This window comes from Oncorhynchus keta, chromosome 26 (assembly GCF_023373465.1).
Source record: "Oncorhynchus keta strain PuntledgeMale-10-30-2019 chromosome 26, Oket_V2, whole genome shotgun sequence".
NCBI classification, from domain to species: Eukaryota; Metazoa; Chordata; class Actinopteri; order Salmoniformes; family Salmonidae; genus Oncorhynchus; species Oncorhynchus keta.
In genome coordinates this window covers 39,538,997-39,566,572 of record NC_068446.1, presented here as the reverse complement: position 1 = coordinate 39,566,572, position 27,576 = coordinate 39,538,997, and the positions used below count along the sequence as shown (strand labels likewise).

The 27,576-nt window shown below is 47.7% G+C and overlaps 1 protein-coding gene across 3 annotated transcripts in view; it reads right to left on the bottom strand.

Annotated features, from left to right (window-relative positions):
• Positions 1-1,783: 1,783 nt before the first annotated feature.
• Positions 1,784-27,576, bottom strand: part of ppip5k1b (diphosphoinositol pentakisphosphate kinase 1b) — a 150,433-nt gene continuing 124,640 nt past the window's right edge. For all 3 annotated transcript variants that reach the window (XM_052480800.1, XM_052480799.1, XM_052480801.1), the window contains 3 exons: positions 7,784-7,921; positions 7,229-7,351; positions 1,784-3,860 (listed from right to left, as the gene is read on the bottom strand). In XM_052480800.1, the coding sequence (XP_052336760.1) occupies positions 3,769-3,860; positions 7,229-7,351; positions 7,784-7,921 (353 nt within the window). In that variant the 3' untranslated portion in view covers positions 1,784-3,768. The remainder of the gene's footprint in view (positions 3,861-7,228; positions 7,352-7,783; positions 7,922-27,576) is intronic.

The following is a 27,576-nucleotide window of genomic DNA, read 5'->3' as shown; positions in this document are numbered from 1 at the left end:
TATTCATAACGATATGTTTTGTACGAAGTTGTATTCATAACGATTTTTTTGTATTCATAACGATATGTTTTGTACGAAGTTGTATTCATAACGATATGTTTTGTACAAAGTTGTATTCATAACGATATGTTTTGTACGATTCATAACGATATGTTGTATTCATAACGATATGTTTTGTACGAAGTTGTATTCATAACGATATGTTTTGTACGAAGTTGTATTCATAACGATATGTTTTGTACGAAGTTGTATTCATAACGATATGTTTTGTACGTATTCATAACGATATGTTTTGTATTGTATTCATAACGATATGTTTTGTACGAAGTTGTATTCATAACGATATGTTTTGTACGATTCATAACGATATGTTTTGTACGAAGTTGTATTCATAACGATATGTTTTGTATTCATAACGATACGTTTTGTACGAAGTTGTATTCATAACGATATGTTTTGTACGAAGTTGTATTCATAACGTTGTATTCATAACGATACGTTTTGTATTCATAACGATAGTTGTATTCATAACGATATGTTTTGTACGAAGTTGTATTCATAACGATTGTTTTGTATTGTATTCATAACGATTTTTGTACGAAGTTGTATTCATAACGATATGTTTTGTACGGTTGTATTCATAACGATACGTTTTGTACGAAGTTGTATTCATAACGATACGTTTTTATTCATAACGATATTGTTTTGTATTGTATTCATAACGATACGTTTTGTACGAAGTTGTATTCATAACGATAGTTGTATTCATAACGATAACGATAACGTATGTTTTGTACGAAGTTGTATTCATAACGATATGTTTTGTACGAAGTTGTATTCATAACGATATGTTTTGTACGAAGTTGTATTCATAACGATACGTTTTGTACGAAGTTGTATTCATAACGATATGTTTTGTACGAAGTTGTATTCATAACGATATGTTTTGTACGAAGTTGTATTCATAACGATATGTTTTGTACGTTTATTCATAACGATATGTTTTGTACGAAGTTGTATTCATAACGATATGTTTTGTACGAAGTTGTATTCATAACGTTGTTTTGTTTGTATTCATAACGATACGTTTTGTACGAAGTTGTATTCATAACGATACGTTTTGTACGAAGTTGTATTCATAACGATACGTTTTGTACGAAGTTGTATTCATAACGATACGTTTTGTACGAAGTTGTATTCATAACGATATGTTTTGTACGAAGTTGTATTCATAACGATATGTTTTGTACGAAGTTGTATTCATAACGATATGTTTTGTACGAAGTTGTATTCATAACGATATGTTTTGTACGAAGTTGTACGAAGTTGTATTCATAACGATATGTTTTGTACGAAGTTGTACGAAGTTGTATTCATAACGATATGTTTTGTACGAAGTTGTATTCATAACGATATGTTTTGTACGAAGTTGTATTCATAACGATATGTTTTGTACGAAGTTGTACGAAGTTGTATTCATAACGATATGTTTTGTACGAAGTTGTACGAAGTTGTATTCATAACGATATGTTTTGTACGAAGTTGTATTCATAACGATACGTTTTGTACGAAGTTGTATTCATAACGATACGTTTTGTACGAAGTTGTATTCATAACGTATGTTTTGTATTTGTATTCATAACGATATGTTTTGTACGAAGTTGTATTCATAACGATATGTTTTGTACGAAGTTGTATTCATAACGATATGTTTTGTAGTTGTATTCATAACGATATGTTTTGTACGAAGTTGTATTCATAACGATATGTTTTGTACGTTGTATTCATAACGATATGTTTTGTACGAAGTTGTATTCATAACGATATGTTTTGTACGAAGTTGTACGAAGTTGTATTCATAACGATATGTTTTGTACGAAGTTGTATTCATAACGATATGTTTTGTACGAAGTTGTATTCATAACGATATGTTCTGTAAAAACGATTTAACGGATCCCTCCCATCTCATTTTTATTTGATTGTTTAGCCCTAATTACATTACATTCAATATACGTTTATTATCCTCTCAGGTGCAACACGGATGACAAAATAATATACATTACAACATATGATATAGAATCGTTTAAATTCATATTAAACACTGAACTATGGCAAAACAGCAGACATGTTTAAACTAGTATGAGGACTGGATCCAGTACAGACTGAAGTAGCCTAAAATACAGTCAGCTACTTCCTCTGGAGTGGTTTACCCTTGAAACACTGTAAAAGAATTAGATTCAGTAACACTGATTCTCGTTGTAAGGGAGCTGAGGCACGTGTATTGTTTATATGTTTGGTAGGTTGAAGGAGGTGTATGAAATATCTTTTACACTTAAAACATAACCAGTATGTGTATAGAAGGAGTTGTTATTTTGAGACAAAGTGGTATGAAAATGCTGTGTAGACAATGACAGGAAATAGTATCCCCATTGTATTCTACCCTTTCCCCCAAAATCATGTAAAGTACGGAAACCCAAACAGTATACAAAAAAATAAAAGGGACAACACTAACAAAACTGGAGAAAATAGTCCATATTTAATCAACTGGCTCAACTATCTCTGTGTTCCAAAGAATATGGTCAGCCCTGAATGAAAAGGCAGAACATTCTGAACCTGCCTCCCTCCTCTGAGAGAGGAGGTACTCGTGCACCGGCACATTTTGTGTGTGCTGTTCCATATAGAATAGGATTTGGATGAAGCATGGAAATAATCAGCTCCTGTTTCTCCCATCGTCTCTAATCAGCAGCCACAGTCTGAATCCGGGACAGACAGCAGGACAGCAGTCTGAATCTGGGACAGACAGCAGGACAGCAGTCTGAATCCGGGACAGACGGCAGGACAGCAGTCTGAATCTGGGACAGACGGCAGGACAGCAGTCTGAATCTGGGACAGACAGCAGGACAGCAGTCTGAATCTGGGACAGACAGCAGGACAGCAGTCTGAATCTGGGACAGACAGCAGGACAGCAGTCTGAATCTGGGACAGACTGCAGGACAGCAGTCTGAATCTGGGACAGCAGGACGGCAGGACAGCAGTCTGAATCTGGGACAGACAGCAGGACAGCAGTCTGAATCTGGGACAGACAGCAGGACAGCAGTCTGAATCTGGGACAGACAGCAGGACAGCAGTCTGAATCTGGGACAGACAGCAGGACAGCAGTCTGAATCTGGGACAGACTGCAGGACAGCAGTCTGAATCTGGGACAGCAGGACGGCAGGACAGCAGTCTGAATCTGGGACAGACAGCAGGACAGCAGTCTGAATCTGGGACAGACAGCAGGACAGCAGTCTGAATCCGGGACAGACAGCAGGACAGCAGTCTGAATCCGGGACAGACGGCAGGACAGCAGTCTGAATCTGGGACAGACAGCAGGACAGCAGTCTGAATCTGGGACAGATGGCAGGGATCCGTCCCGCCTCAGGCCCGTCTATACACTGCAAAGGAGCCTGGGGATAGGCTCCCCTCGCTGTTGCTCAACTGGGGCAGAGTGTTGGTTGGACACACATCCGCCTGAGGGGAGGGGCTAGTGGGTTTTGGTTTGTTTTTGTCCACAAAATGAGACTGGGCGGTCCTTAGGGTCCAGCACTATATGTGACTGTGATTAGTTTGAAAGCACTCACAGGCGGGTAGAAGTCATAGTGTGGATGGATGAATGGCTGGGTGGGTGGACAGATGAATAGATGGTGGGTGGATGGATTAATAGGGAGTGGATCCAGGTGTTGTGTTGTCCTCTAGTTTCTCTGTGGGATCCAGTGAGGGGGCTGTGGTCTACTCACTGAAGCTGAAATGTATGTCTGGGTTCACTGAGGTGGGGGAAGAGGACCTTCCACTGAACACTGTGCTAGAGGGGCCACTGCTGTCTGCACACACACAAAGAAAAAGAGAGAGAGAGACCCACACAAACATGAACATAAACAAGTAATTGTGATGGGATAATTATTTTGTACCTTCATTTATACATGTAAGTCAATTAAAAACAAATGATTATTTACAATGCGTCAAACATTATTAAACAACATATCAAATTTGAAGTGTAATATCAGTCACTCTACCGCTGGGCGAAACTCTACCGCTGGGCGAAACTCTACCGCTGGGCGAAACTCTACCGCTGGGCGAAACTCTACCGCTGGGCGAAAATCTACCGCTGGGCGAAATCTATTGGTGTTGAATCTAATTTGTTTCCATACATATACAAATCACAGACGTATATCTAATTTCCCGTAAAACTGTTTACCTTCTGCAATGAATTCAGTCTACAGAGTCTAGTGAGAAAATAAACAAATGTTACGCCACACTCAAATGAGAACAAAGCTGCTATTCATCAGAGGGACACTTCTAACCTCCAGCATGCTTTCTACTCCTCCTCTACACCCTAATAAACATTACATGGGTTATTAAGACGGAAGAGAGACAGATAAAGCTATGGTTACTGCAAGTTCGATTTTGGGGCGAGAGCGAAAGAGATAAAGGAGCGAGACAGAGAAAGGAGAAAGACAGAAATAAAGGAGGGAGACAGAAAGAGAGAGAGATAAAGGAGAGAGACAGATAAATGAGAGACAGAAAGAGAGAGAGAAAGGAGAGACAGAAAGAGAGAGAGAAAGGAGAGACAGAAAGAGAGAGACAGAAAGAGAGGAGAGACCGAAAGAGAGAGAGATAAAGGAGAGAGACAGAAAGAGAGAGACAGAAAGAGAGGAGAGAGACACACAGACAGAGATTAAGGAGAGACAGAAAGAGAGAGAGATAAGAGAGAGAGACAGACAGAGACAGAGATAAAGGAGAGAGACAGAGATAAAGGAGTGAGACAGAAGGGAGAGACAGAGAGAGAAAGGAGACAGAAAGAGAGATAAAGGAGAGACAGAAAGAGCGAGACAGAGAAAGGAGAGAGACAGAAATAGAGAGACAGAGATAAAGGAGAGAGACAGAAAGAGAGAGACAGAAAGAGAGAGAAAGGAGACAGAAAGAGAGAGAGAAAGGAGAGAGACAGAAAGAGAGAGAAAGGAGAGACAGAAAGAGAGAGAGAAAGGAGAGAGAGAAAGGAGAGAGAGAAAGGAGAGAGAAAGAGAGACAGAAAGGAGAGACAGAAAGGAGAGACAGAAAGAGAGGGACAGAGAAAGGAGAGAGACAGAAAGAGTGAGAGAGAAAAGAGAGAGACAGAAAGAGAGACAGAAAGAGAGAGACAGAAAGAGAGAAAGATAAAGGAGACAGAAAGAGAGAGAGATAAAGGAGAGAGACAGAAAAGAGAGACAGAAAGAGAGAGAAAAGAGAGACAGAAAGAGAGAGAAAGGAGAGACAGAAAGAGAGAGACAGAAAGAAAGGAGAGAGAAAGGAGAGAGAAAGAGGGACAGAGAAAGGAGAGAGACAGAAAGAGAGAGACAGAAAGGAGAGAGAGAGACAGAGATAAAGGAGAGAGACAGAAAGAGAGAGACAGAGATAAAGGAGAGACAGAAAGAAAGAGACAGAGATAAAGAAGCTCACAGCAGCTGTTGAAACTAAAAGACTGGTGAAGGACCAAATTAATCCCCACTGGAGGGGGGCACCGACAACAATGGACCCCAGCGGCGAGGCAGAGATGGCTAGATAAAACTAAGGGGGGTTATTATCCCGAGTCCTACTTTTACAGAAGTCTTACATTGATAGCGCCTCTCTTCTTGGCAAAGAAAGACTAAAACACAGCGCTCTTATTTAGTTAATCTGACAGTTTTAGGCTTTTTAAACGTCCTGCTCTGGGAAACCTCTGTCTCTGGTGCTGGTTGGCCTGGTAACCATTAGGCAACAATAGGCTCCAAACAGACTGTTCAATAAGACATTCATTTTGTTTTAAAACATTCTCTGTTGCCCCACTGAACACCAATGGAGATGTGCATTACTACTGTAGTGTTGAGTCCCTAAAACATTCTCTGTTGCCTCACTGAACACCAATGGAGATGTGCATTACTACTGTAGTGTTGAGTCCTAAAACATTCTCTGTTGCCCCACTGAACACCAATGGAGATGTGCATTACTACTGTAGTGTTGAGTCCCTAAAACATTCTCTGTTGCCCCACTGAACACCAATGGAGATGTGCATTACTACTGTAGTGTTGAGTCCTAAAACATTCTCTGTTGCCCCACTGAACACCAATGGAGATGTGCATTACTACTGTAGTGTTGAGTCCCTAAAACATTCTCTGTTTCCCCACTGAACACTAATGGAGATGTGCATTACTACTGTAGTGTTGAGTCCTAAAACATTCTCTGTTGCCCCACTGAACACCAATGGAGATGTGCATTACTACTGTAGTGTTGAGTCCCTAAAACATTCTCTGTTGCCCCACTGAACACCAATGGAGATGTGCATTACTACTGTAGTGTTGAGTCCCTAAAACATTCTCTGTTGCCCCACTGAACACCAATGGAGATGTGCATTACTACTGTAGTGTTGAGTCCCTAAAACATTCTCTGTTGCTCCACTGAACACCAATGGAGATGTGCATTACTACTGTAGTGTTGAGTCCTAAAACATTCTCTGTTGCTCCACTGAACACCAATGGAGATGTGCATTACTACTGTAGTGTTGAGTCCTAAAACATTCTCTGTTGCCCCACTGAACACTAATGGAGATGCGCATTACTACTGTAGTGTTGAGTCCCTAAAACATTCTCTGTTGCCCCACTGAACACCAATGGAGATGTGCATTACTACTGTAGTGTTGAGTCCCTAAAACATTCTCTGTTGCCCCACTGAACACCAATGGAGATGTGCATTACTACTGTAGTGTTGAGTCCCTAAAACATTCTCTGTTGCCCCACTGAACACCAATGGAGATGTGCATTACTACTGTAGTGTTGAGTCCTAAAACGAACCCTTTTCCCTAGCCCTTAGCATCACTTTGATGTTTTCACATCTGAAGGGACTGAGTGGGTAGTAATCTCAAACTAACCTACCCACGGGGTTGTGGTCGGACTGACATGCACCTGAACCTGCATTGATTGTAAAGTTTTGCATATGCATCTACTGTAACTCACTATAGCACTTTGAGAAGCAGAAATGCCAGACTGCCAGGTTGGCCTACTGTAGCTAATTGGTACTCAAAAGAACGCAGCATATTACTCGGTGGTACAAGTACAGTACGGTGATGTTAATGCTCAGTATTTAGTTTAGCGTTTAATATTCTCACATTTAAAAGAGCTAGATATGTTTTAAAGAAATATATATGAAGACTGAAGAACGTGGACGTCGCTATACTCACACCAAAGTGGGCATTCGGGGGAACGGACAGGAGTTTCTGAGGAGGACAGAGCTTTCGGTGGGTGGGGGTAGATGTGTGTCTGGCTGTACCCCTGACTCGACGTGTCGAACAAGGCAGAGAGAGCTGGAGGGAAACGATCATGTTCGCTACTAAACATCATAAAAGGTGGATGTATTATATGCCACTGAGAAAGACAGTGATGACTGACACCAAATATATTCATTTGTTTGCCTGGTCCCAGATCTGTTTCTCCAATCTTGCCAACACTTATGGTCATTATCAGGCCAATGGCCATAGGAGTTGGTACGACAGCACAAACAGATCTTGTATCAGGTCTGTATTGTAGAGGCTAGGTATGTTGTTCCTAGAATTAATGTTGTGGTTTCATGTAAATGCATCATAATGCTCATTCTTGACATTCTATTCCCCATGTAATGTTAATGGGGGAGCCAACATGGCTGCCATAGAATGTTGTAGTTTCATGTAAATGCATCATAATGCAGAAACTTCAATGGCCCAACTCTCTATATGCATTTCTCTGACTAGAATGCTTACCTTTCATGGTCTTGGCGTGGGCATCGCTGCTATGCTCACACACGGCATTGAGAAACTTGTCCACCTGCTTGAGGGACAGTGAGTTGTGCAATGTCTCCAGCGGGTAGATAGAGGGCACCATGGAGCAGCCTTCAAAGCCTGCATGGGAGGAGACACACAAACACACGGTGGCACCACCCCTCCATCTGAGCTGTGAGACGTGGCGATACAGTAATATAGCACGTAGCCCCGCCCCCTTTCAATGTGACATCACTCAAAGGAGAAAGATAGACATTGGGCGTCCCCCAGGGCATTCTGCAAGGACCATGCCAAAATCCAGCCAGTAATTCACACAAAAGTACCAAGCCATAGAGCAGCTCGACCAAGGACAGGCTTTGCGTTTTGAAATGTCGTACAGTACACACGTCCTGCCCTGAGGCCTTGTGTTGTGTGACGACAGGCTTTTCACACACCAACAGGCCTGTGCAGCCAATCAATCCTTTGACATACAGTGCAGCCCGAGATAACACCACAATGGAAGTGACAGCACCACACAAAAACAAGGAATGTATGAGGTCAAGCAATGAGTCATCCAGTCATCCATTTCCCAGAATGCATGCTGTCAGCCTTCTCCCCGAACTGTCCAACTGTTGTAACCTAAATCCCAACAGCACTTCGATGGTTAGCACAAATGGATTCCAAGGCATTTTGCAGTTTCCACCATAATGTTTCTTCCCCATCCAACTTACAGTTTCACTGAAATTAATCAACGTGTTCATGTCACAAATAACAAGTCAACTTGGTCAGGATGGACTTTCACCAACCCCCAAAAGAGTGTTGTTGTGATTGGTGAAGCCTTTTGTGGAGTCTTTGAGTTTGCCGAGTTTCAACCAGAAGCAGTTTTCAGCATCATTATTCATCATTATTCACCTGGGTAAGACAAGGTCAGAGTACAACATGAGAGCGTTTTGCCTGCCTAAAATTCTCTGATAACGTCGCTGAAGAATATCAACCCAGACGTCTGTGGAGAAGGCCTGATAAGATCTCTAGCTTTCTGTTGTCGTTCCCTTCCTCCCTCTGCTTGCCTCGCTCTGTCTCCACCCCTCCCTCGCTACGTGTTGCAGCCTACCACTCCGTAAGGATATTTAATTCAGCTCACACACACGAGATGTAGCAGAAGACACTGATGCTACACTGCGCCATTAATTTACTACCCGTGAAACAGAGTGGAAGAGCAAGAGAGGGAGAGAGCCGTAGTGAATTAAGATATGTAATGGAAAAAAAAGTGAGAGGAGGAGGGAACCGTCAGGCTTTGACAATTCAAGTGTGCCCAGTCAATTACCTATGGAGATGTCATATTCCTATCAACCTCTTCCAAGTCTACCAAGTGATTTCCTGTCCAGCTACAGAGCTCTGGGGCTGATGTCTAGTACTCTCCTGTGGGGATGCGTAGGCTTAAAAGAGGGAAGCAGAAGATCCAGATACTCCCCCAAAACTCTGTGGTTTAAGGACAGACTACCGCTTACTCGGCCAATTAAAATGAGGTGAGCCAAGATGACCTAGATATTCTTCGCAGATCTCAGATCTTAAATCTGGTCAAAATACCAAAACATCATTCATGAGAGCGAAGGGATTTTCAATGGTAGCCAGGAGGGCCTCCAAAAGTGCAGTCTCCACATCACTCCAATCAAGTGTCCATATGTAGAGCAACTAGTCTCCACATCACTCCAATCAAGTGTCCATATGTAGAGCAACTAGTCTCCACATCACTCCAATCAAGTGTCCATATGTAGAGCAACTAGTCTCCACATCACTCCAATCAAGTGTCCATATGTAGAGCAACTAGTCTCCACATCACTCCAATCAAGTGTCCATATGTAGAGCAACTATCTTGACAGTCAGAATACCCAACTGGACTGTAAAGGGTCAAATAAGGGGTGCTTATATTTTTCCTGTTTCAAATATATGAAAGTGTGTGGTGTGAAATGCAAATGTGTTTTTGTTGCATATCGCACTCCCCTGCGACACCCTCGGAGAGCGGGGTCATGACCAGGGATCAGCCAATATTGACGGCGACCCTGGACCAATTAGGGTTAAGTGCTTTTCTCAAGGGCAGATCGACATTTTTCCACCTGGCAGGGACTTTTTTTCTTTCTCATTTCACCGTAAAGATCTGGAAGAGAAAGCTGGCAAACATCCTTTTGGATTAAAAGCCGCAGCAAAATGAGTTAAGGGATATTGACACATCGATTGGAGAATGAACACTCCCTTTATAGTTGTCACGGCTGCATTCGCAGAGACAGAGAGAGACAGACAGAGAGGAGAGAGACAGACAGAGAGGAGAGAGACAGACAGGTTAACAGAATGACATGAAGGAATAGGCCAACAAACGTCATGTAGACAGTGACAGTAAGTTAGATATAAAAAAGTAATGAGGACAGAAGCGATATTTTTCTCTGGGAGGTCTTTCAAATATAGAACTCTGGGAGGTCTGGGGGGCTGACCGTAAACTCTGGGAAATGGGGGGCTGACCGTTTGGCACTCTGGGAGGTCTACAGGGGCTGACCGTAGAGGCACTCTGGGAGGTCTACCAGGGGGGGACCGTAGAGGCACTCTGGGAGGTCTACGGGGGCTGACCGTAGAGGCACTCTGGGAGGTCTACGGGGGGACCGTAGAGGCACTCTGGGAGGTCTACGGGGGGCTGACCGTTCACTCTGGGAGGTCTAGATGACCGTAGAGGCACTCTGGGAGGTCCACCTGACCGTAGAGGCACTCTGGGAGGTCTACAGGGGGCTGACCGTAGAGGCACTCTGGGAGGTCTCACCGTAAAGGCACTCTGGGAGGTCTAGAAAGGCACTCTGGGAGGTCAAACATCCTTGGGAGGTCTAAAAGACCGTAGAGGCACTCTGGGAGGTCTAAGAGGGGAGGCTGGCCGTAGAGACACTCTGGGAGGTCTACAGAGGGGAGGCTGAACACTCACTCTGGGAGATCTACAGAGGGGGCCGACCGTGAGGCACTCTGGGAGGTCTACAGAGGGGGGACAGACCGTAGAGACACTCTGGGAGGTCTACAGAGGGGGAGGCTGACCGTAGAGACACTCTGGGAGGTCTACAGGGGGCCGACCGAGAGGCACTCTGGGAGGTCTACAGGGGGCCGACCGTAGAGGCACTCTGGGAGGTCTACAGGGGGAGGCTGACAGAGACACTCTGAGAGGTCTACAGGGGGCCGACCGTAAGGCACTCTGGGAGGTCTGCAGGGCGGTCCGACTGTAGAGGCACTCTGGGAGGTCTACAGGGGGTCCGACCGTAGAGGCACTCTGGGAGGTCACGGGGGGCTGACCGTAGAGGCACTCTGGGAGGTCTACAGGGGGGCTGGCCGTAGAGGCACTCTGGGAGGTCTACAGGGGGGGCTGGCCGTAGAGGCACTCTGGGAGGTCTACAGGGGGCTGACCGTAGAGGCACTCTGGGAGGTCTACAGGGGGCTGGCCGTAGAGGCACTCTGGGAGGTCTACAGGGGGCTGACCGTAGAGGCACTCTGGGAGGTCTACAGGGGGCTGACTGTAGAAGCACTATGGGAGGTCTACAGGGGGAGGGGGCGACAGACCGTAGAGGCACTCTGGGAGGTCTACAGGGGGGGCTGACCGTAGAGGCACTCTGGGAGGTCTACAGGGGGGCTGACCGTAGAGGCACTCTGGGAGGTCTACAGGGGGGGAGGCTGACCGTAGAGACACTCTGGGAGATCTACAGAGGGGGCTGACCGTAGAGGCACTCTGGGAGGTCTACAGAGGGGGAGGCTGACCGTAGAGACACTCTGGGAGGTCTACAGAGGGGGAGGCTGACCGTAGAGACACTCTGGGAGGTCTACAGGGGGGGCCGACCGTAGAGGCACTCTGGGAGGTCTACAGGGGGCCGACCGTAGAGGCACTCTGGGAGGTCTACAGGGGGGGAGGCTGACCGTAGAGACACTCTGGGAGGTCTACAGGGGGGGCCGACCGTAGAGGCACTCTGGGAGGTCTGCAGGGCGGTCCGACCGTAGAGGCACTCTGGGAGGTCTACAGGGGGGTCCGACCGTAGAGGCACTCTGGGAGGTCTACGGGGGGGCTGACCGTAGAGGCACTCTGGGAGGTCTACAGGGGGCTGGCCGTAGAGGCACTCTGGGAGGTCTACAGGGGGCTGACCGTAGAGGCACTCTGGGAGGTCTACAGGGGGCTGGCCGTAGAGGCACTCTGGGAGGTCTACAGGGGGGCTGACCGTAGAGGCACTCTGGGAGGTCTACAGGGGCTGACTGTAGAAGCACTATGGGAGGTCTACAGGGGGGGGCTGACCGTAGAGGCACTCTGGGAGGTCTACAGGGGGGCCGACCGTAGAGGCACTCTGGGAGGTCTACAGGGGAGGCTGACCGTAGAGACACTCTGGGAGGTCTACAGGGGGCCGACCGTAGAGGCACTCTGGGAGGTCTGCAGGGGGTCCGACCGTAGAGGCACTCTGGGAGGTCTGCAGGGGGTCCGACCGTAGAGGCACTCTGGGAGGTCTACAGGGGGGGCTGACCGTAGAGGCACTCTGGGAGGTCTACGGGGGGCTGGCCGTAGAGGCTCTCTGGGAGGTCTACAGGGGGCTGGCCGTAGAGGCTCTCTGGGAGGTCTACAGGGGGCTGGCCGTAGAGGCACTCTGGGAGGTCTACAGGGGGCTGACCGTAGAGGCACTCTGGGAGGTCTACAGGGGGCTGACCGTAGAGGCACTCTGGGAGGTCTACAGGGGGCTGACTGTAGAAGCACTATGGGAGGTCTACAGGGGGAGGGGGGGCGACAGACCGTAGAGGCACTCTGGGAGGTCTACAGGGGGCTGACCGTAGAGGCACTCTGGGAGGTCTACAGGGGGGCTGACCGTAGAGGCACTCTGGGAGGTCTACAGGGGGCTGACCGTAGAGGCACTCTGGGAGGTCTACAGGGGGGCTGACCGTAGAGGCACTCTGGGAGGTCTGCAGGGGGCTGGACCGTAGAGGCACTCTGGGAGGTCTACAGGGGGCTGACCGTAGAGGCACTCTGGGAGGTCTACAGGGGGGGGGGCTGACCGTAGAGGCACTCTGGGAGGTCTACAGGGGGCTGACCGTAGAGGCACTCTGGGAGGTCTACAGGGGGCTGGCCGTAGAGGCACTCTGGGAGGTCTACAGGGGGGGCTGACCGTAGAGGCACTCTGGGAGGTCTACAGGGGGGGCTGGCCGTAGAGGCACTATGGGAGGTCTACAGGGGGGGCTGGCCGTAGAGGCACTCTGGGAGGTCTACAGGGGGGGCTGGCCGTAGAGGCACTCTGGGAGGTCTACAGGGGGGGCTGGCCGTAGAGGCACTCTGGGAGGTCTGCAGGGGGGGCTGGCCGTAGAGGCACTCTGGGAGGTCTGCAGGGGGGGCTGGCCGTAGAGGCACTCTGGGAGGTCTGCAGGGGGGGCTGACCGTAGAGGCACTCTGGGAGGTCTACAGGGGGGGCTGGCCGTAGAGGCACTCTGGGAGGTCTACAGGGGGGGCTGGCCGTAGAGGCACTCTGGGAGGTCTACAGGGGGGGCTGGCCGTAGAGGCACTCTGGGAGGTCTACAGGGGGGGCTGGCCGTAGAGGCACTCTGGGAGGTCTACAGGGGGGGCTGGCCGTAGAGGCACTCTGGGAGGTCTACAGGGGGGGCTGGCCGTAGAGGCACTCTGGGAGGTCTACAGGGGGGGCTGGCCGTAGAGGCACTCTGGGAGGTCTACAGGGGGCTGGCCGTAGAGGCACTCTGGGAGGTCTACAGGGGGGGCTGGCCGTAGAGGCACTTTTGGCAAATTCCAAGCAGGCTGTCATGTGCCTTTTACAGAGGAGTGGCTTCCGTCCGACCACGCTACCATAAAGGCCTGATTGGTGGAGTGCTGCAGAGATGGTTGTCCTTCTGGAAGGGTATCCAATCTCAACAGAGGAACTCTGGAGCTCTGTCAGTGTCGCCATAGGGTTCTTGGTCACCTCCTTGACCAAGGCCCTTCTCCCCCGATTTCTCAGTTTGGCCGGGCGGCCAGCTCTTGGAAGAGTCTTGGAAGAGTCTAGGTGGTTCCAAACTGTGTTCTTGGGGACATTCAATGCTGCAGAAAGGTAATGGTACCCTTCCCAGATCTGTGCCCCAACACAATTATGTCTCTGAGCTCTATGGACAATTCCGTCGACCTCACGGCTTGGTTTTTGCTCTGACATGCACTGTCAACTGTGGGACCTTATATAGACAGGTGTGTGCCTTTCCAAATCATGTCAAATCAATTGAATTTACCACAGGTGGACTCCAATCAAGTTGTAGGATCAATGGAAACAGGATACAACGGAGCTCAATTTCAAGTGTCATAGCAAAGGGTCTGAATACTTAAGATATTTCTCAAAACCTGTTTTCTCTTTGTCATTATGGGGTATTGTGATGTCATTATAGGGTTATTGTGTGTAGATTGAGGATTACAAATATATATTTAATCCATTTTAGAAGGCTGTAACACAACAAAATGTGGAAAAAGCCAAGGGGTCTGAATACTTTCTGAAAGCTCTGTACATCACCCCAGAAAGACAAAACAACTGCACAGACAGAGATATCTGCCTCAGACAAGGACCAGTCGATCTCAGACCTTTCCTTTGATCTAATGCAGCTTTCATGCCAGCACAGTATTGTGACACCTTGACTGTGGATGGATGACTTCAAAATGGCAGAACAAACATCTGGATAGAGGTCTGAACCAAAGACAACAGTTGTTCATGAGCAGACGGAGAAGGTTGGTTACACGGATGAGGAAGTCTTGTTGAGAACTACAGGTCGTATGAATAGATGCGTTACTGTGCCTCTAATCTGAGCACACACCTGTTCACGCTCGTTTCAGGAACTGGTATCACACTATGGAGTTAGGAGACAATACACCATTTGTCCAACTCACTTTTCGGTAAGTACTGCCAACTTATACAGCTTTCTTTATACTTCATACTTGATGCAGGGCGAGACCTTACTGAATCCAGCACACCTCTCGACATGAGCTGCACTGACCCTAAGTTAGGGCCTAATATAAAACCACTGATCACTGTAGCCACTGCAGTGAGTAGCTAGCAGAAGTGCATCCAAAACTCTGTCAACACAGACGCAGAAACCATGCATCGAATATCGCAATTAGTCTGGTCCATCCGGTCCTAGGACTGGGGGGTGGGGCGATTCCGGGCCCAGCACGGGACACTGCTGTGGTATCTCTCAAACAATGTACAGGACCTGAGCTGCTGTGGTATCTCTCAAACAATGTATAGGACCTGAGCTGCTGTGGTATCTCTCAAACAATGTATTAGGACCTGGTACCTCTCAAACAATGTACAGGACCTGAGCTGCTGTGGTATCTCTCAAACAATGTATAGGACCTGAGCTGCTGTGGTATCTCTCAAACAATGTACAGGACCTGAGCTGCTGTGGTATCTTTCAAACAATGTATTGGACCTGAGCTGCTGTGGTATCTCTCAAACAATGTACAGGACCTGAGCTGCTGTGGTATCTCTCAAACAATGTACAGGACCTGAGCTGCTGTGGTAACTCTCAAACAATGTACAGGACCTGAGCTGCTGTGGTATCTCTCAAACAATGTACAGGACCTGAGCTGCTGTGGTATCTCTCAAACAATGTACAGGACCTGAGCTGCTGTGGTATCTCTCAAACAATGTACAGGACCTGAGCTGCTGTGGTATCTCTCAAACAATGTACAGGACCTGGTATCTCTCAAACAATGTACAGGACCTGAGCTGCTGTGGTATCTTTCAAACAATGTATAGGACCTGAGCTGCTGTGGTATCTCTCAAACAATGTACAGGACCTGAGCTGCTGTGGTATCTCTCAAACAATGTACAGGACCTGAGCTGCTGTGGTAACTCTCAAACAATGTACAGGACCTGAGCTGCTGTGGTATCTCTCAAACAATGTACAGGACCTGAGCTGCTGTGGTATCTCTCAAACAATGTACAGGACCTGAGCTGCTGTGGTATCTCTCAAACAATGTACAGGACCTGAGCTGCTGTGGTATCTCTCAAACAATGTACAGGACCTGGTATCTCTCAAACAATGTACAGGACCTGAGCTGCTGTGGTATCTCTCAAACAATGTATTAGGACCTGGTATCTCTCAAACAATGTACAGGACCTGAGCTGCTGTGGTATCTCTCAAACAATGTACAGGACCTGAGCTGCTGTGTATCTCTCAAACAATGTACAGGACCTGAGCTGCTGTGGTAACTCTCAAACAATGTACAGGACCTGAGCTGCTGTGGTATCTCTCAAACAATGTACAGGACCTGAGCTGCTGTGGTATCTCTCAAACAATGTACAGGACCTGAGCTGCTGTGGTATCTCTCAAACAATGTATTAGGACCTGGTATCTCTCAAACAATGTACAGGACCTGAGCTGCTGTGGTATCTCTCAAACAATGTACAGGACCTGAGCTGCTGTGGTATCTCTCAAACAATGTACAGGACCTGGTATCTCTCAAACAATGTACAGGACCTGAGCTGCTGTGGTATCTCTCAAACAATGTACAGGACCTGAGCTGCTGTGGTATCTCTCAAACAATGTACAGGACCTGAGCTGCTGTGGTATCTCTCAAACAATGTACAGGACCTGAGCTGCTGTGGTAACTCTCAAACAATGTATTAGGACCTGGTATCTCTCAAACAATGTACAGGACCTGAGCTGCTGTGGTATCTCTCAAACAATGTACAGGACCTGAGCTGCTGTGGTATCTCTCAAACAATGTACAGGACCTGAGCTGCTGTGGTAGGACCTGAGCTGCTGTGGTATCTCTCAAACAATGTACAGGACCTGAGCTGCTGTGGTATCTCTCAAACAATGTACAGGACCTGAGCTGCTGTGGTATCTCTCAAACAATGTACAGGACCTGAGCTGCTGTGGTATCTCTCAAACAATGTATAGGACCTGGTATCTCTCAAACAATGTACAGGACCTGAGCTGCTGTGGTATCTCTCAAACAATGTATTAGGACCTGGTATCTCTCAAACAATGTACAGGACCTGAGCTGCTGTGGTATCTCTCAAACAATGTACAGGACCTGAGCTGCTGTGGTATCTCTCAAACAATGTACAGGACCTGAGCTGCTGTGGTATCTCTCAAACAATGTACAGGACCTGAGCTGCTGTGGTATCTCTCAAACAATGTATTAGGACCTGGTATCTCTCAAACAATGTACAGGACCTGAGCTGCTGTGGTATCTCTCAAACAATGTACAGGACCTGAGCTGCTGTGGTATCTCTCAAACAATGTACAGGACCTGGTATCTCTCAAACAATGTACAGGACCTGAGCTGCTGTGGTATCTCTCAAACAATGTATAGGACCTGAGCTGCTGTGGTATCTCTCAAACAATGTACAGGACCTGAGCTGCTGTGGTAACTCTCAAACAATGTATTAGGACCTGGTATCTCTCAAACAATGTACAGGACCTGAGCTGCTGTGGTAACTCTCAAACAATGTATTAGGACCTGGTATCTCTCAAACAATGTACAGGACCTGAGCTGCTGTGGTAACTCTCAAACAATGTATTAGGACCTGGTATCTCTCAAACAATGTACAGGACCTGAGCTGCTGTGGTATCTCTCAAACAATGTATTAGGACCTGGTATCTCTCAAACAATGTATAGGACCTGAGCTAGGACCGGACACGTCCCCCCGTGCTAGGACCGCACGCAATGCGTCTCCCCACCCCTCCGTGCAAGGACCGGACACGTCCCCCCGTGCTAGGACCGGACGCAATGCGTCTCCCACACCCCCCGTGCTAGGACCGGACACGTCCCCCCGTGCTAGGACCGGACACGTTCCCCCGTGCTGGGACCCTCTCTCTCTATGTGAATGCCCCCTCTCTATGTGAATGCCCTCTCTCTCTATGTGAATGCCCTCTCTCTCTATGTGAATGCCCTCTCTCTCTATGTGAATGCCCTCTCTCTCTATGTGAATGCCCTCTCTCTCTATGTGAATGCCCTCTCTCTCTATGTGAATGCCCTATCTCTCTATGTGAATGCCCTCTCTATGTGAATGCCCCCTCTCTCAATGTGAATGCCCTCTCTCTCTATGTGAATGCCCTCTCTCTCTATGCGAATGCCCCTCTCTATGTGAATGCCCTCTCTATGTGAATGCCCTCTCTCTATGTGAATGCCCTCTCTCTATGTGAATGCCCTCTCTCTCTATGTGAATGCCCTCTCTCTCTATGTGAATGCCCCTCTCTCTATGTGAATGCCCTCTCTCTATGTGAATGCCCCTCTCTCTATGTGAATGCCCTCTCTCTCTATGTGAATGCCCTCTCTCTATGTGAATGCTCTCTCTCTATGTGAATGCCCTCTCTCTCTATGTGAATGCCCTCTCTCTCTATGTGAATGCCCTCTCTCTCTATGTGAATGCCCTTTCTCTCTATGTGAATGCCCTCTCTATGTGAATGGCCCCTCTCTCAATGTGAATGCCCTCTCTCTCTATGTGAATGCCCCCTCTCTCTATGTGAATGCCCTCTCTCTCTATGTGAATGCCCTCTCTCTCTATGTGAATGCCCTCTCTCTCTATGTGAATGCCCCTCTCTCTATGTGAATGCCCCTCTCTCTATGTGAATGCCCTCTCTCTCTATGTGAATGCCCCTCTCTCTATGTGAATGCCCCTCTCTATGTGAATGCCCTCTCTATGTGAATGCCCTCTCTCTCTATATGAATGCCCTCTCTCTCTATGTGAATGCCCCTCTCTCTATGTGAATGCCCTCTCTCTCTATGTGAATGCCCTCTCTCTCTATGTGAATGCCCCCTCTCTCTATGTGAATGCCCTCTCTATGTGAATGCCCTCTCTCTCTATGTGAATGCCCCTCTCTCTATGTGAATGCCCCTCTCTATGTGAATGCCCTCTCTCTCTATGTGAATGCCCTCTCTCTCTATGTGAATGCCCTCTCTCTATGTGAATGCCCCTCTCTATGTGAATGCCCCTCTCTCTATGTGAATGCCCTCTCTATGTGAATGCCCTCTCTCTCTATGTGAATGAATGCCCTCTCTCTATGTGAATGCCCTCTCTCTATGTGAATGCCCCCGCTCTCTATGTGAATGCCCTCTCTCTATGTGAATGCCCTCTCTATGTGAATGCCCTCTCTATGTGAATGCCCTCTCTATGTGAATGCCCTCTCTCTCTATGTGAATGCCCTCTCTCTATGTGAATGCCCTCTCTCTATGTGAATGCCCTCTCTCTATGTGAATGCCCTCTCTCTCTATGTGAATGCCCTCTCTATGTGAATGCCCTCTCTCTCTATGTGAATGCCCTCTCTCTCTATGTGAATGCCCTCTCTCTCTATGTGAATGCCCTCTCTCTCTATGTGAATGCCCTCTCTCTATGTGAATGCCCTCTCTCTATGTGAATGCCCTCTCTCTATGTGAATGCCCTCTCTCTATGTGAATGCCCTCTCTATGTGAATGCCCTCTCTCTCTATGTGAATGCCCTCTCTCTCTATGTGAATGCCCCTCTCTCTATGTGAATGCCCTCTCTCTATGTGAATGCCCTCTCTCTATGTGAATGCCCTCTCTCTATGTGAATGCCCCCTCTCTATGTGAATGCCCTCTCTCTATGTGAATGCCCTCTCTATGTGAATGCCCTCTCTCTCTATGTGAATGCCCTCTCTCTCTATGTGAATGCCCTCTCTCTATGTGAATGCCCCTCTCTCTCTATGTGAATGCCCTCTCTATGTGAATGCCCTCTCTATGTGAATGCCCTCTCTATGTGAATGCTCTATGTGAATGCCCTCTCTCTATGTGAATGCCCTCTCTCTATGTGAATGCCCTCTCTCTCTATGTGAATGCCCTCTCTCTCTATGTGAATGCCCTCTCTCTCTATGTGAATGCCCTCTCTCTATGTGAATGCCCTCTCCCTCTCTCTATGTGAATGCCCTCTCTCTCTATGTGAATGCCCCTCTCTCTATGTGAATGCCCTCTCTCTCTATGTGAATGCCCTCTCTCTCTATGTGAATGCCCCCTCTCTATGTGAATGCCCCTCTCTATGTGAATGCCCTCTCTCTATGTGAATGCCCTCTCTATGTGAATGCCCTCTCTCTATGTGAATGCCCTCTCTCTCTATGTGAATGCCCTCTCTCTCTATGTGAATGCCCTCTCTCTCTATGTGAATGCCCTCTCTCTATGTGAATGCCCTCTCTATGTGAATGCCCTCTATGTGAATGCCCTCTCTCTCTATGTGAATGCCCTCTCTCTCTATGTGAATGCCCTCTCTCTATGTGAATGCCCTCTCTCTCTATGTGAATGCCCTCTCTCTATGTGAATGCCCTCTCTCTCTATGTGAATGCCCTCTATGTGAATGCCCCCTCTCTATGTGAATGCCCTCTCTCTATGTGAATGCCCTCTCTCTCTATGTGAATGCCCTCTCTCTCTATGTGAATGCCCTCTCTCTCTATGTGAATGCCCTCTCTCTCTATGTGAATGCCCTCTCTATGTGAATGCCCTCTCTCTATGTGAATGCCCTCTCTCTCTATGTGAATGCCCTCTCTCTATGTGAATGCCCTCTATGTGAATGCCCTCTCTCTCTATGTGAATGCCCTCTCTCTATGTGAATGCCCCCTCTCTCTATGTGAATGCCCCCTCTCTCTATGTGAATGCCCTCTCTCTATGTGAATGCCCTCTCTCTCTATGTGAATGCCCTCTCTCTCTATGTGAATGCCCTCTCTCTCTATGTGAATGCCCTCTCTCTCTATGTGAATGCCCTCTCTCTCTATGTGAATGCCCTCTCTCTCTATGTGAATGCCCTCTCTCTCTATGTGAATGCCCTCTCTCTCTATGTGAATGCCCTCTCTCTATGTGAATGCCCCTCTCTCAATGTGAATGCCCTCTCTCTCTATGTGAATGCCCTCTCTCTATGTGAATGCCCTCTCTCTCTATGTGAATGCCCTCTCTCTCTATGAATGCCCTCTCTATGTGAATGCCCTCTCTCTATGTGAATGCCCCCTCTCTCTATGTGAATGCCCTCTCCCTCTCTATGTGAATGCCCTCTCTCTATGTGAATGCCCTCTCTCTCTATGTGAATGCCCTCTCTCTCTATGTGAATGCCCTCTCTCTATGTGAATGCCCCTCTCTCTATGTGAATGCCCTCTCTATGTGAATGCCCTCTCTCTATGTGAATGCCCTCTCTCTCTATGTGAATGCCCTCTCTCTCTATGTGAATGCCCTCTCTCTATGTGAATGCCCCTCTCTCTATGTGAATGCCCCTCTCTATGTGAATGCCCTCTCTCTCTATGTGAATGCCCTCTCTCTATGTGAATGCCCTCTCTCTATGTGAATGCCCCTCTCTCTATGTGAATGCCCTCTCTCTATGTGAATGCCCTCTCTCTATGTGAATGCCCTCTCTCTCTATGTGAATGCCCTCTCTCTCTATGTGAATGCCCTCTCTCTATGTGAATGCCCTCTCTCTATGTGAATGCCCTCTCTCTATGTGAATGCCCTCTCTATGTGAATGCCCTCTCTCTCTATGTGAATGCCCTCTCTCTCTATGTGAATGCCCTCTCTCTATGTGAATGCCCTCTCTCTCTATGTGAATGCCCTCTCTCTATGTGAATGCCCTCTCTCTATGTGAATGCCCTCTCTCTATGTGAATGCCCTCTCTCTATGTGAATGCCCTCTCTCTATGTGAATGCCCTCTCTCTCTATGTGAATGCCCTCTCTCTCTATGTGAATGCCCTCTCTCCCCTCTCTCATGTGAATGCCCTCTCTCTCTATGTGAATGCCCTCTCTCTATGTGAATGCCCTCTCTCTCTATGTGAATGCCCTCTCTCTATGTGAATGCCCTCTCTCTATGTGAATGCCCCTCTCTCTATGTGAATGCCCTCTCTCCCTCTCTATGTGAATGCCCTCTCTCTCTATGTGAATGCCCTCTCTCTATGTGAATGCCCTCTCTCTCTATGTGAATGCCCTCTCTCTCTATGTGAATGCCCTCTCTCTCTATGTGAATGCCCTCTCTCTATGTGAATGCCCCCTCTCTCTCTATGTGAATGCCCCTCTCCTCTATGTGAATGCCCTCTCTCTATGTGAATGCCCTCTCTCTCTATGTGAATGCCCTCTCTCTATGTGAATGCCCTCTCTCTCTCTATGTGAATGCCCTCTCTCTCTATGTGAATGCCCTCTCTCTATGTGAATGCCCTCTCTCTATGTGAATGCCCTCTCTCTCTATGTGAATGCCCCTCTCTCTATGTGAATGCCCCTCTCTCTCTATGTGAATGCCCTCTCTCTCTATGTGAATGCCCTCTCTCTCTATGTGAATGCCCTCTCTCTATGTGAATGCCCTCTCTCTATGTGAATGCCCTCTCTCTATGTGAATGCCCTCTCTCTATGTGAATGCCCTCTCTCTCTATGTGAATGCCCTCTCTCTATGTGAATGCCCCTCTCTCTATGTGAATGCCCCTCTCTCTATGTGAATGCCCCCTCTCTCTCTATGTGAATGCCCCTCTCTCTATGTGAATGCCCCTCTCTATGTGAATGCCCTCTCTATGTGAATGCCCTCTCTCTCTATGTGAATGCCCTCTCTCTATATGAATGCCCTCTCTCTATGTGAATGCCCCCTCTCTATGTGAATGCCCTCTCTCTATGTGAATGCCCTCTCTCTATGTGAATGCCCTCCCTCTCTATGTGAATGCCCCTCTCTCTATGTGAATGCCCTCTCTCTCTATGTGAATGCCCTCTCTCTCTATGTGAATGCCCCCTATCTCTCTATGTGAATGCCCTCTCTCTCTATGTGAATGCCCCCTCTCTCTATGTGAATGCCCCCTCTCTATGTGAATGCCCTCTCTCTCTATGTGAATGCCCCCCTCTATGTGAATGCCCTCTCTCTCTATGTGAATGCCCTCTCTCTATGTGAATGCCCTCTCTCTATGTGAATGCCCCTCTCTCTATGTGAATGCCCTCTCTATGTGAATGCCCTCTCTTCTATGTGAATGCCCCTCTCTCTATGTGAATGCCCTCTCTCTATGTGAATGCCCTCTCTCTCTATGAATGCCCTCTCTCTATGTGAATGCCCTCTCTCTATGTGAATGCCCTCTCTCCCCCTCTCTCTATGTGAATGCCCTCTCTCTATGTGAATGCCCTCTCTCTATGTGAATGCCCTCTCTCTCTATGTGAATGCCCCTCTCTCTCTATGTGAATGCCCTCTCTCTCTATGTGAATGCCCTCTCTCTCTATGTGAATGCCCCCTCTCTCTATGTGAATGCCCCTCTCTCTATGTGAATGCCCCCTCTCTCTATGTGAATGCCCCTCTCTCTATGAATGCCCTCTCTCTCTATGTGAATGCCCTCTCTCTATGTGAATGCCCTCTCTCTCTATGTGAATGCCCTCTCTCTCTATGTGAATGCCCTCTCTCTCTATGTGAATGCCCTCTCTCTCTATGTGAATGCCCCCTCTCTCTATGTGAATGCCCTTCTCTCTATGTGAATGCCCTCTCTCTCTATGTGAATGCCCCTCTCTCTATGTGAATGCCCTCTCTCTCTATGTGAATGCCCTCTATGTGAATGCCCTCTCTCTCTATGTGAATGCCCCTCTCTCTATGTGAATGCCCCTCTCTCTCTATGTGAATGCCCTCTCTCTCTCTATGTGAATGCCCCTCTCTCTATGTGAATGCCCTCTCTCTCTATGTGAATGCCCCCTCTCTCTATGTGAATGCCCCCTCTCTCTCTATGTGAATGCCCTCTCTCTATGTGAATGCCCTCCTCTCTCTATGTGAATGCCCTCTCTCTATGTGAATGCCCTCTCTCTATGTGAATGCCCTCTCTCTCTATGTGAATGCCCCTCTCTCTATGTGAATGCCCTCTCTCTCTATGTGAATGCCCCTCTCTCTATGTGAATGCCCTCTCTCTATGTGAATGCCCCTATGTGAATGCCCCCTCTCTCTCTATGTGAATGCCCTCTCTCTCTATGTGAATGCCCTCTCTCTCTATGTGAATGCCCTCTCTCTCTATGTGAATGCCCTCTCTCCCTCTCTCTCTATGTGAATGCCCTCTCTCTCTATGTGAATGCCCTCTCTCTATGTGAATGCCCTCTCTCTCTATGTGAATGCCCTCTCTCTCTATGTGAATGCCCCTCTCTCTATGTGAATGCCCCTCTCTCTATGTGAATGCCCCTCTCTCTATGTGAATGCCCTCTCTCTCTATGTGAATGCCCTCTCTCTCTATGTGAATGCCCCTCTCTCTATGTGAATGCCCTCTCTCTCTATGTGAATGCCCCTCTCTCTATGTGAATGCCCTCTCTCTATGTGAATGCCCCTCTCTCTATGTGAATGCCCTCTCTCTCTCTATGTGAATGCCCTCTCTCTCTATGTGAATGCCCTCTCTCTCTATGTGAATGCCCTCTCTCTCTATGTGAATGCCCTCTCTATGTGAATGCCCTCTCTCTATGTGAATGCTATGTGAATGCCCTCTCTCTCTATGTGAATGCCCCTCTCTATGTGAATGCCCTCTCTCTCTATGTGAATGCCCCCTCTCTATGTGAATGCCCTCTCTCTCTATGTGAATGCCCTCTCTCTATGTGAATGCCCTCTCTCTCTAATGCCCTCTCTCTCTATGTGAATGCCCTCTCTCTCTATGTGAATGCCCTCTCTCTATGTGAATGCCCTCTCTCTCTATGTGAATGCCCTCTCTCTCTATGTGAATGCCCTCTCTGTATGTGAATGCCCTCTCTCTCTATGTGAATGCCCTCTCTCTCTATGTGAATGCCCTCTCTCTATGTGAATGCCCTCTCTCTATGTGAATGCCCGCTCTCTCTATGTGAATGCCCTCTCTCTATGTGAATGCCCTCTCTCTATGTGAATGCCCCCTCTATGTGAATGCCCTCTCTCTCTATGTGAATGCCCCTCTCTCTATGTGAATGCCCTCTCTCTCTATGTGAATGCCCTCTCTCTCTATGTGAATGCCCTCTCTCTCTATGTGAATGCCCCTCTCTCTATGTGAATGCCCCTCTCTCTATGTGAATGCCCTCTCTCTCTATGTGAATGCCCTCTCTCTCTATGTGAATGCCCTCTCTCTCTATGTGAATGCCCTCTCTCTCTATGTGAATGCCCTCTCTCTATGTGAATGCCCCTCTCTCTATGTGAATGCCCTCTCTCAGTGAATGCCCTCTCTCTATGTGAATGCCCTCTCTCTCTATGTGAATGCCCTCTCTCTATGTGAATGCCCTCTCTCTCTCCCCTATGTGAATGCCCTCTCTCTCTATGTGAATGCCCCTCTCTCTATGTGAATGCCCCCTCTCTATGTGAATGCCCTCTCTATGTGAATGCCCTCTCTCTCTATGTGAATGCCCTCTCTCTCTATGTGAATGCCCTCTCTCTATGTGAATGCCCCTCTCTCTATGTGAATGCCCTCTCTCTCTATGTGAATGCCCTCTCTCTATGTGAATGCCCTCTCTCTCTATGTGAATGCCCCTCTCTCTATGTGAATGCCCCTCTCTCTATGTGAATGCCCTCTCTCTCTATGTGAATGCCCTCTCTCTATGTGAATGCCCCTCTCTATGTGAATGCCCTCTCTCTCTATGTGAATGCCCCTCTCTCTATGTGAATGCCCTCTCTCTCTATGTGAATGCCCTCTCTCTCTATGTGAATGCCCTCTCTCTATGTGAATGCCCTCTCTCTATGTGAATGCCCTCTCTATGTGAATGCCCCTCTATGTGAATGCCCCCTCTCTCTATGTGAATGCCCTCTCTCTCTATGTGAATGCCCTCTCTCTCTATGTGAATGCCCCTCTCTCTATGTGAATGCCCTCTCTCTCTATGTGAATGCCCTCTCTCTCCCTCTCTATGTGAATGCCCTCTCTCTATGTGAATGCCCTCTCTCTATGTGAATGCCCCTCTCTCTATGTGAATGCCCCCTCTCTATGTGAATGCCCTCTCTCTATGTGAATGCCCCCTCTCTCTCTATGTGAATGCCCTCTCTCTCTATGTGAATGCCCTCTCTCTATGTGAATGCCTCTCTCTCTATGTGAATGCCCTCTCTCTCTATGTGAATGCCCCTCTCTCTATGTGAATGCCCTCTCTCTCTATGTGAATGCCCTCTCTCTCTATGTGAATGCCCTCTCTCTATGTGAATGCCCTCTCTCTATGTGAATGCCCTCTCTCTATGTGAATGCCCTCTCTCTCTATGTGAATGCCCTCTCTCTATGTGAATGCCCCTCTCTCTATGTGAATGCCCTCTCTCTCTATGTGAATGCCCTCTCTCTCTATGTGAATGCCCTCTCTCTATGTGAATGCCCCCTCTCTCTATGTGAATGCTCTCTCTATGTGAATGCCCTCTCTCTCTATGTGAATGCCCCTCTCTCTATGTGAATGCCCTCTCTCTCTATGTGAATGCCCCTCTCTCTATGTGAATGCCCTCTCTCTCTATGTGAATGCCCTCCTCTCTCTATGTGAATGCCCCTCTCTCTATGTGAATGCCCCTCTCTCTATGTGAATGCCCCTCTCTCTATGTGAATGCCCTCTCTCTCTATGTGAATGCCCTCTCTCTCTATGTGAATGCCCCTCTCTCTATGTGAATGCCCTCTCTCTCTATGTGAATGCCCTCTCTCTCTATGTGAATGCCCTCTCTCTCTATGTGAATGCCCTCTCTCTCTATGTGAATGCCCCTCTCTCTATGTGAATGCCCTCTCTCTATGTGAATGCCCTCTCTCTGTGAATGCCCTCTCTCTATGTGAATGCCCCTCTCTCTATGTGAATGCCCTCTCTCTCTATGTGAATGCCCCTCTCTATGTGAATGCCCTCTCTCTCTATGTGAATGCCCTCTCTCTCTCTGTGAATGCCCCCTCTCTATGTGAATGCCCTCTCTCTCTATGTGAATGCCCTCTCTCTCTATGTGAATGCCCTCTCTCTCTATGTGAATGCCCTCTCTCTCTATGTGAATGCCCCCTCTCTCTATGTGAATGCCCTCTCTATGTGAATGCCCTCTCTCTATGTGAATGCCCTCTCTCTCTGTGAATGCCCTCTCTCTCTATGTGAATGCCCTCTCTCTATGTGAATGCCCCCTCTCTATGTGAATGCCCTCTCTCTCTATGTGAATGCCCTCTCTCTCTCTATGTGAATGCCCTCTCTCTCTATGTGAATGCCCCTCTCTCTATGTGAATGCCCTCTCTCTCTATGTGAATGCCCTCTCTCTCTATGTGAATGCCCTCTCTCTCTATGTGAATGCCCTCTCTCTCTATGTGAATGCCCTCTCTCTATGTGAATGCCCTCTCTCTCTATGTGAATGCCCCTCTCTCTATGTGAATGCCCTCTCTCTCTATGTGAATGCCCTCTCTCTCTATGTGAATGCCCTCTCTCTATGTGAATGCCCTCTCTCTCTATGTGAATGCCCTCTCTCCTCTATGTGAATGCCCTCTCTCTATGTGAATGCCCTCTCTCTATGTGAATGCCCTCTCTCTCTATGTGAATGCCCTCTCTCTCTATGTGAATGCCCTCTATGAATGCCCTCTCTCTATGTGAATGCCCTCTCTCTCTATGTGAATGCCCCCTCTCTATGTGAATGCCCTCTCTCTCTATGTGAATGCCCTCTCTCTCTATGTGAATGCCCTCTCTCTCTATGTGAATGCCCTCTCTCTATGTGAATGCCCTCTCTCTCTATGTGAATGCCCTCTCTCTCTCTATGTGAATGCCCCCTCTCTCTATGTGAATGCCCTCTCTCTCTATGTGAATGCCCTCTCTCTCTATGTGAATGCCCCCTCTCTCTATGTGAATGCCCTCTCTCTATGTGAATGCCCCCTCTCTCTATGTGTATGCCCTCTCTCTCTATGTGAATGCC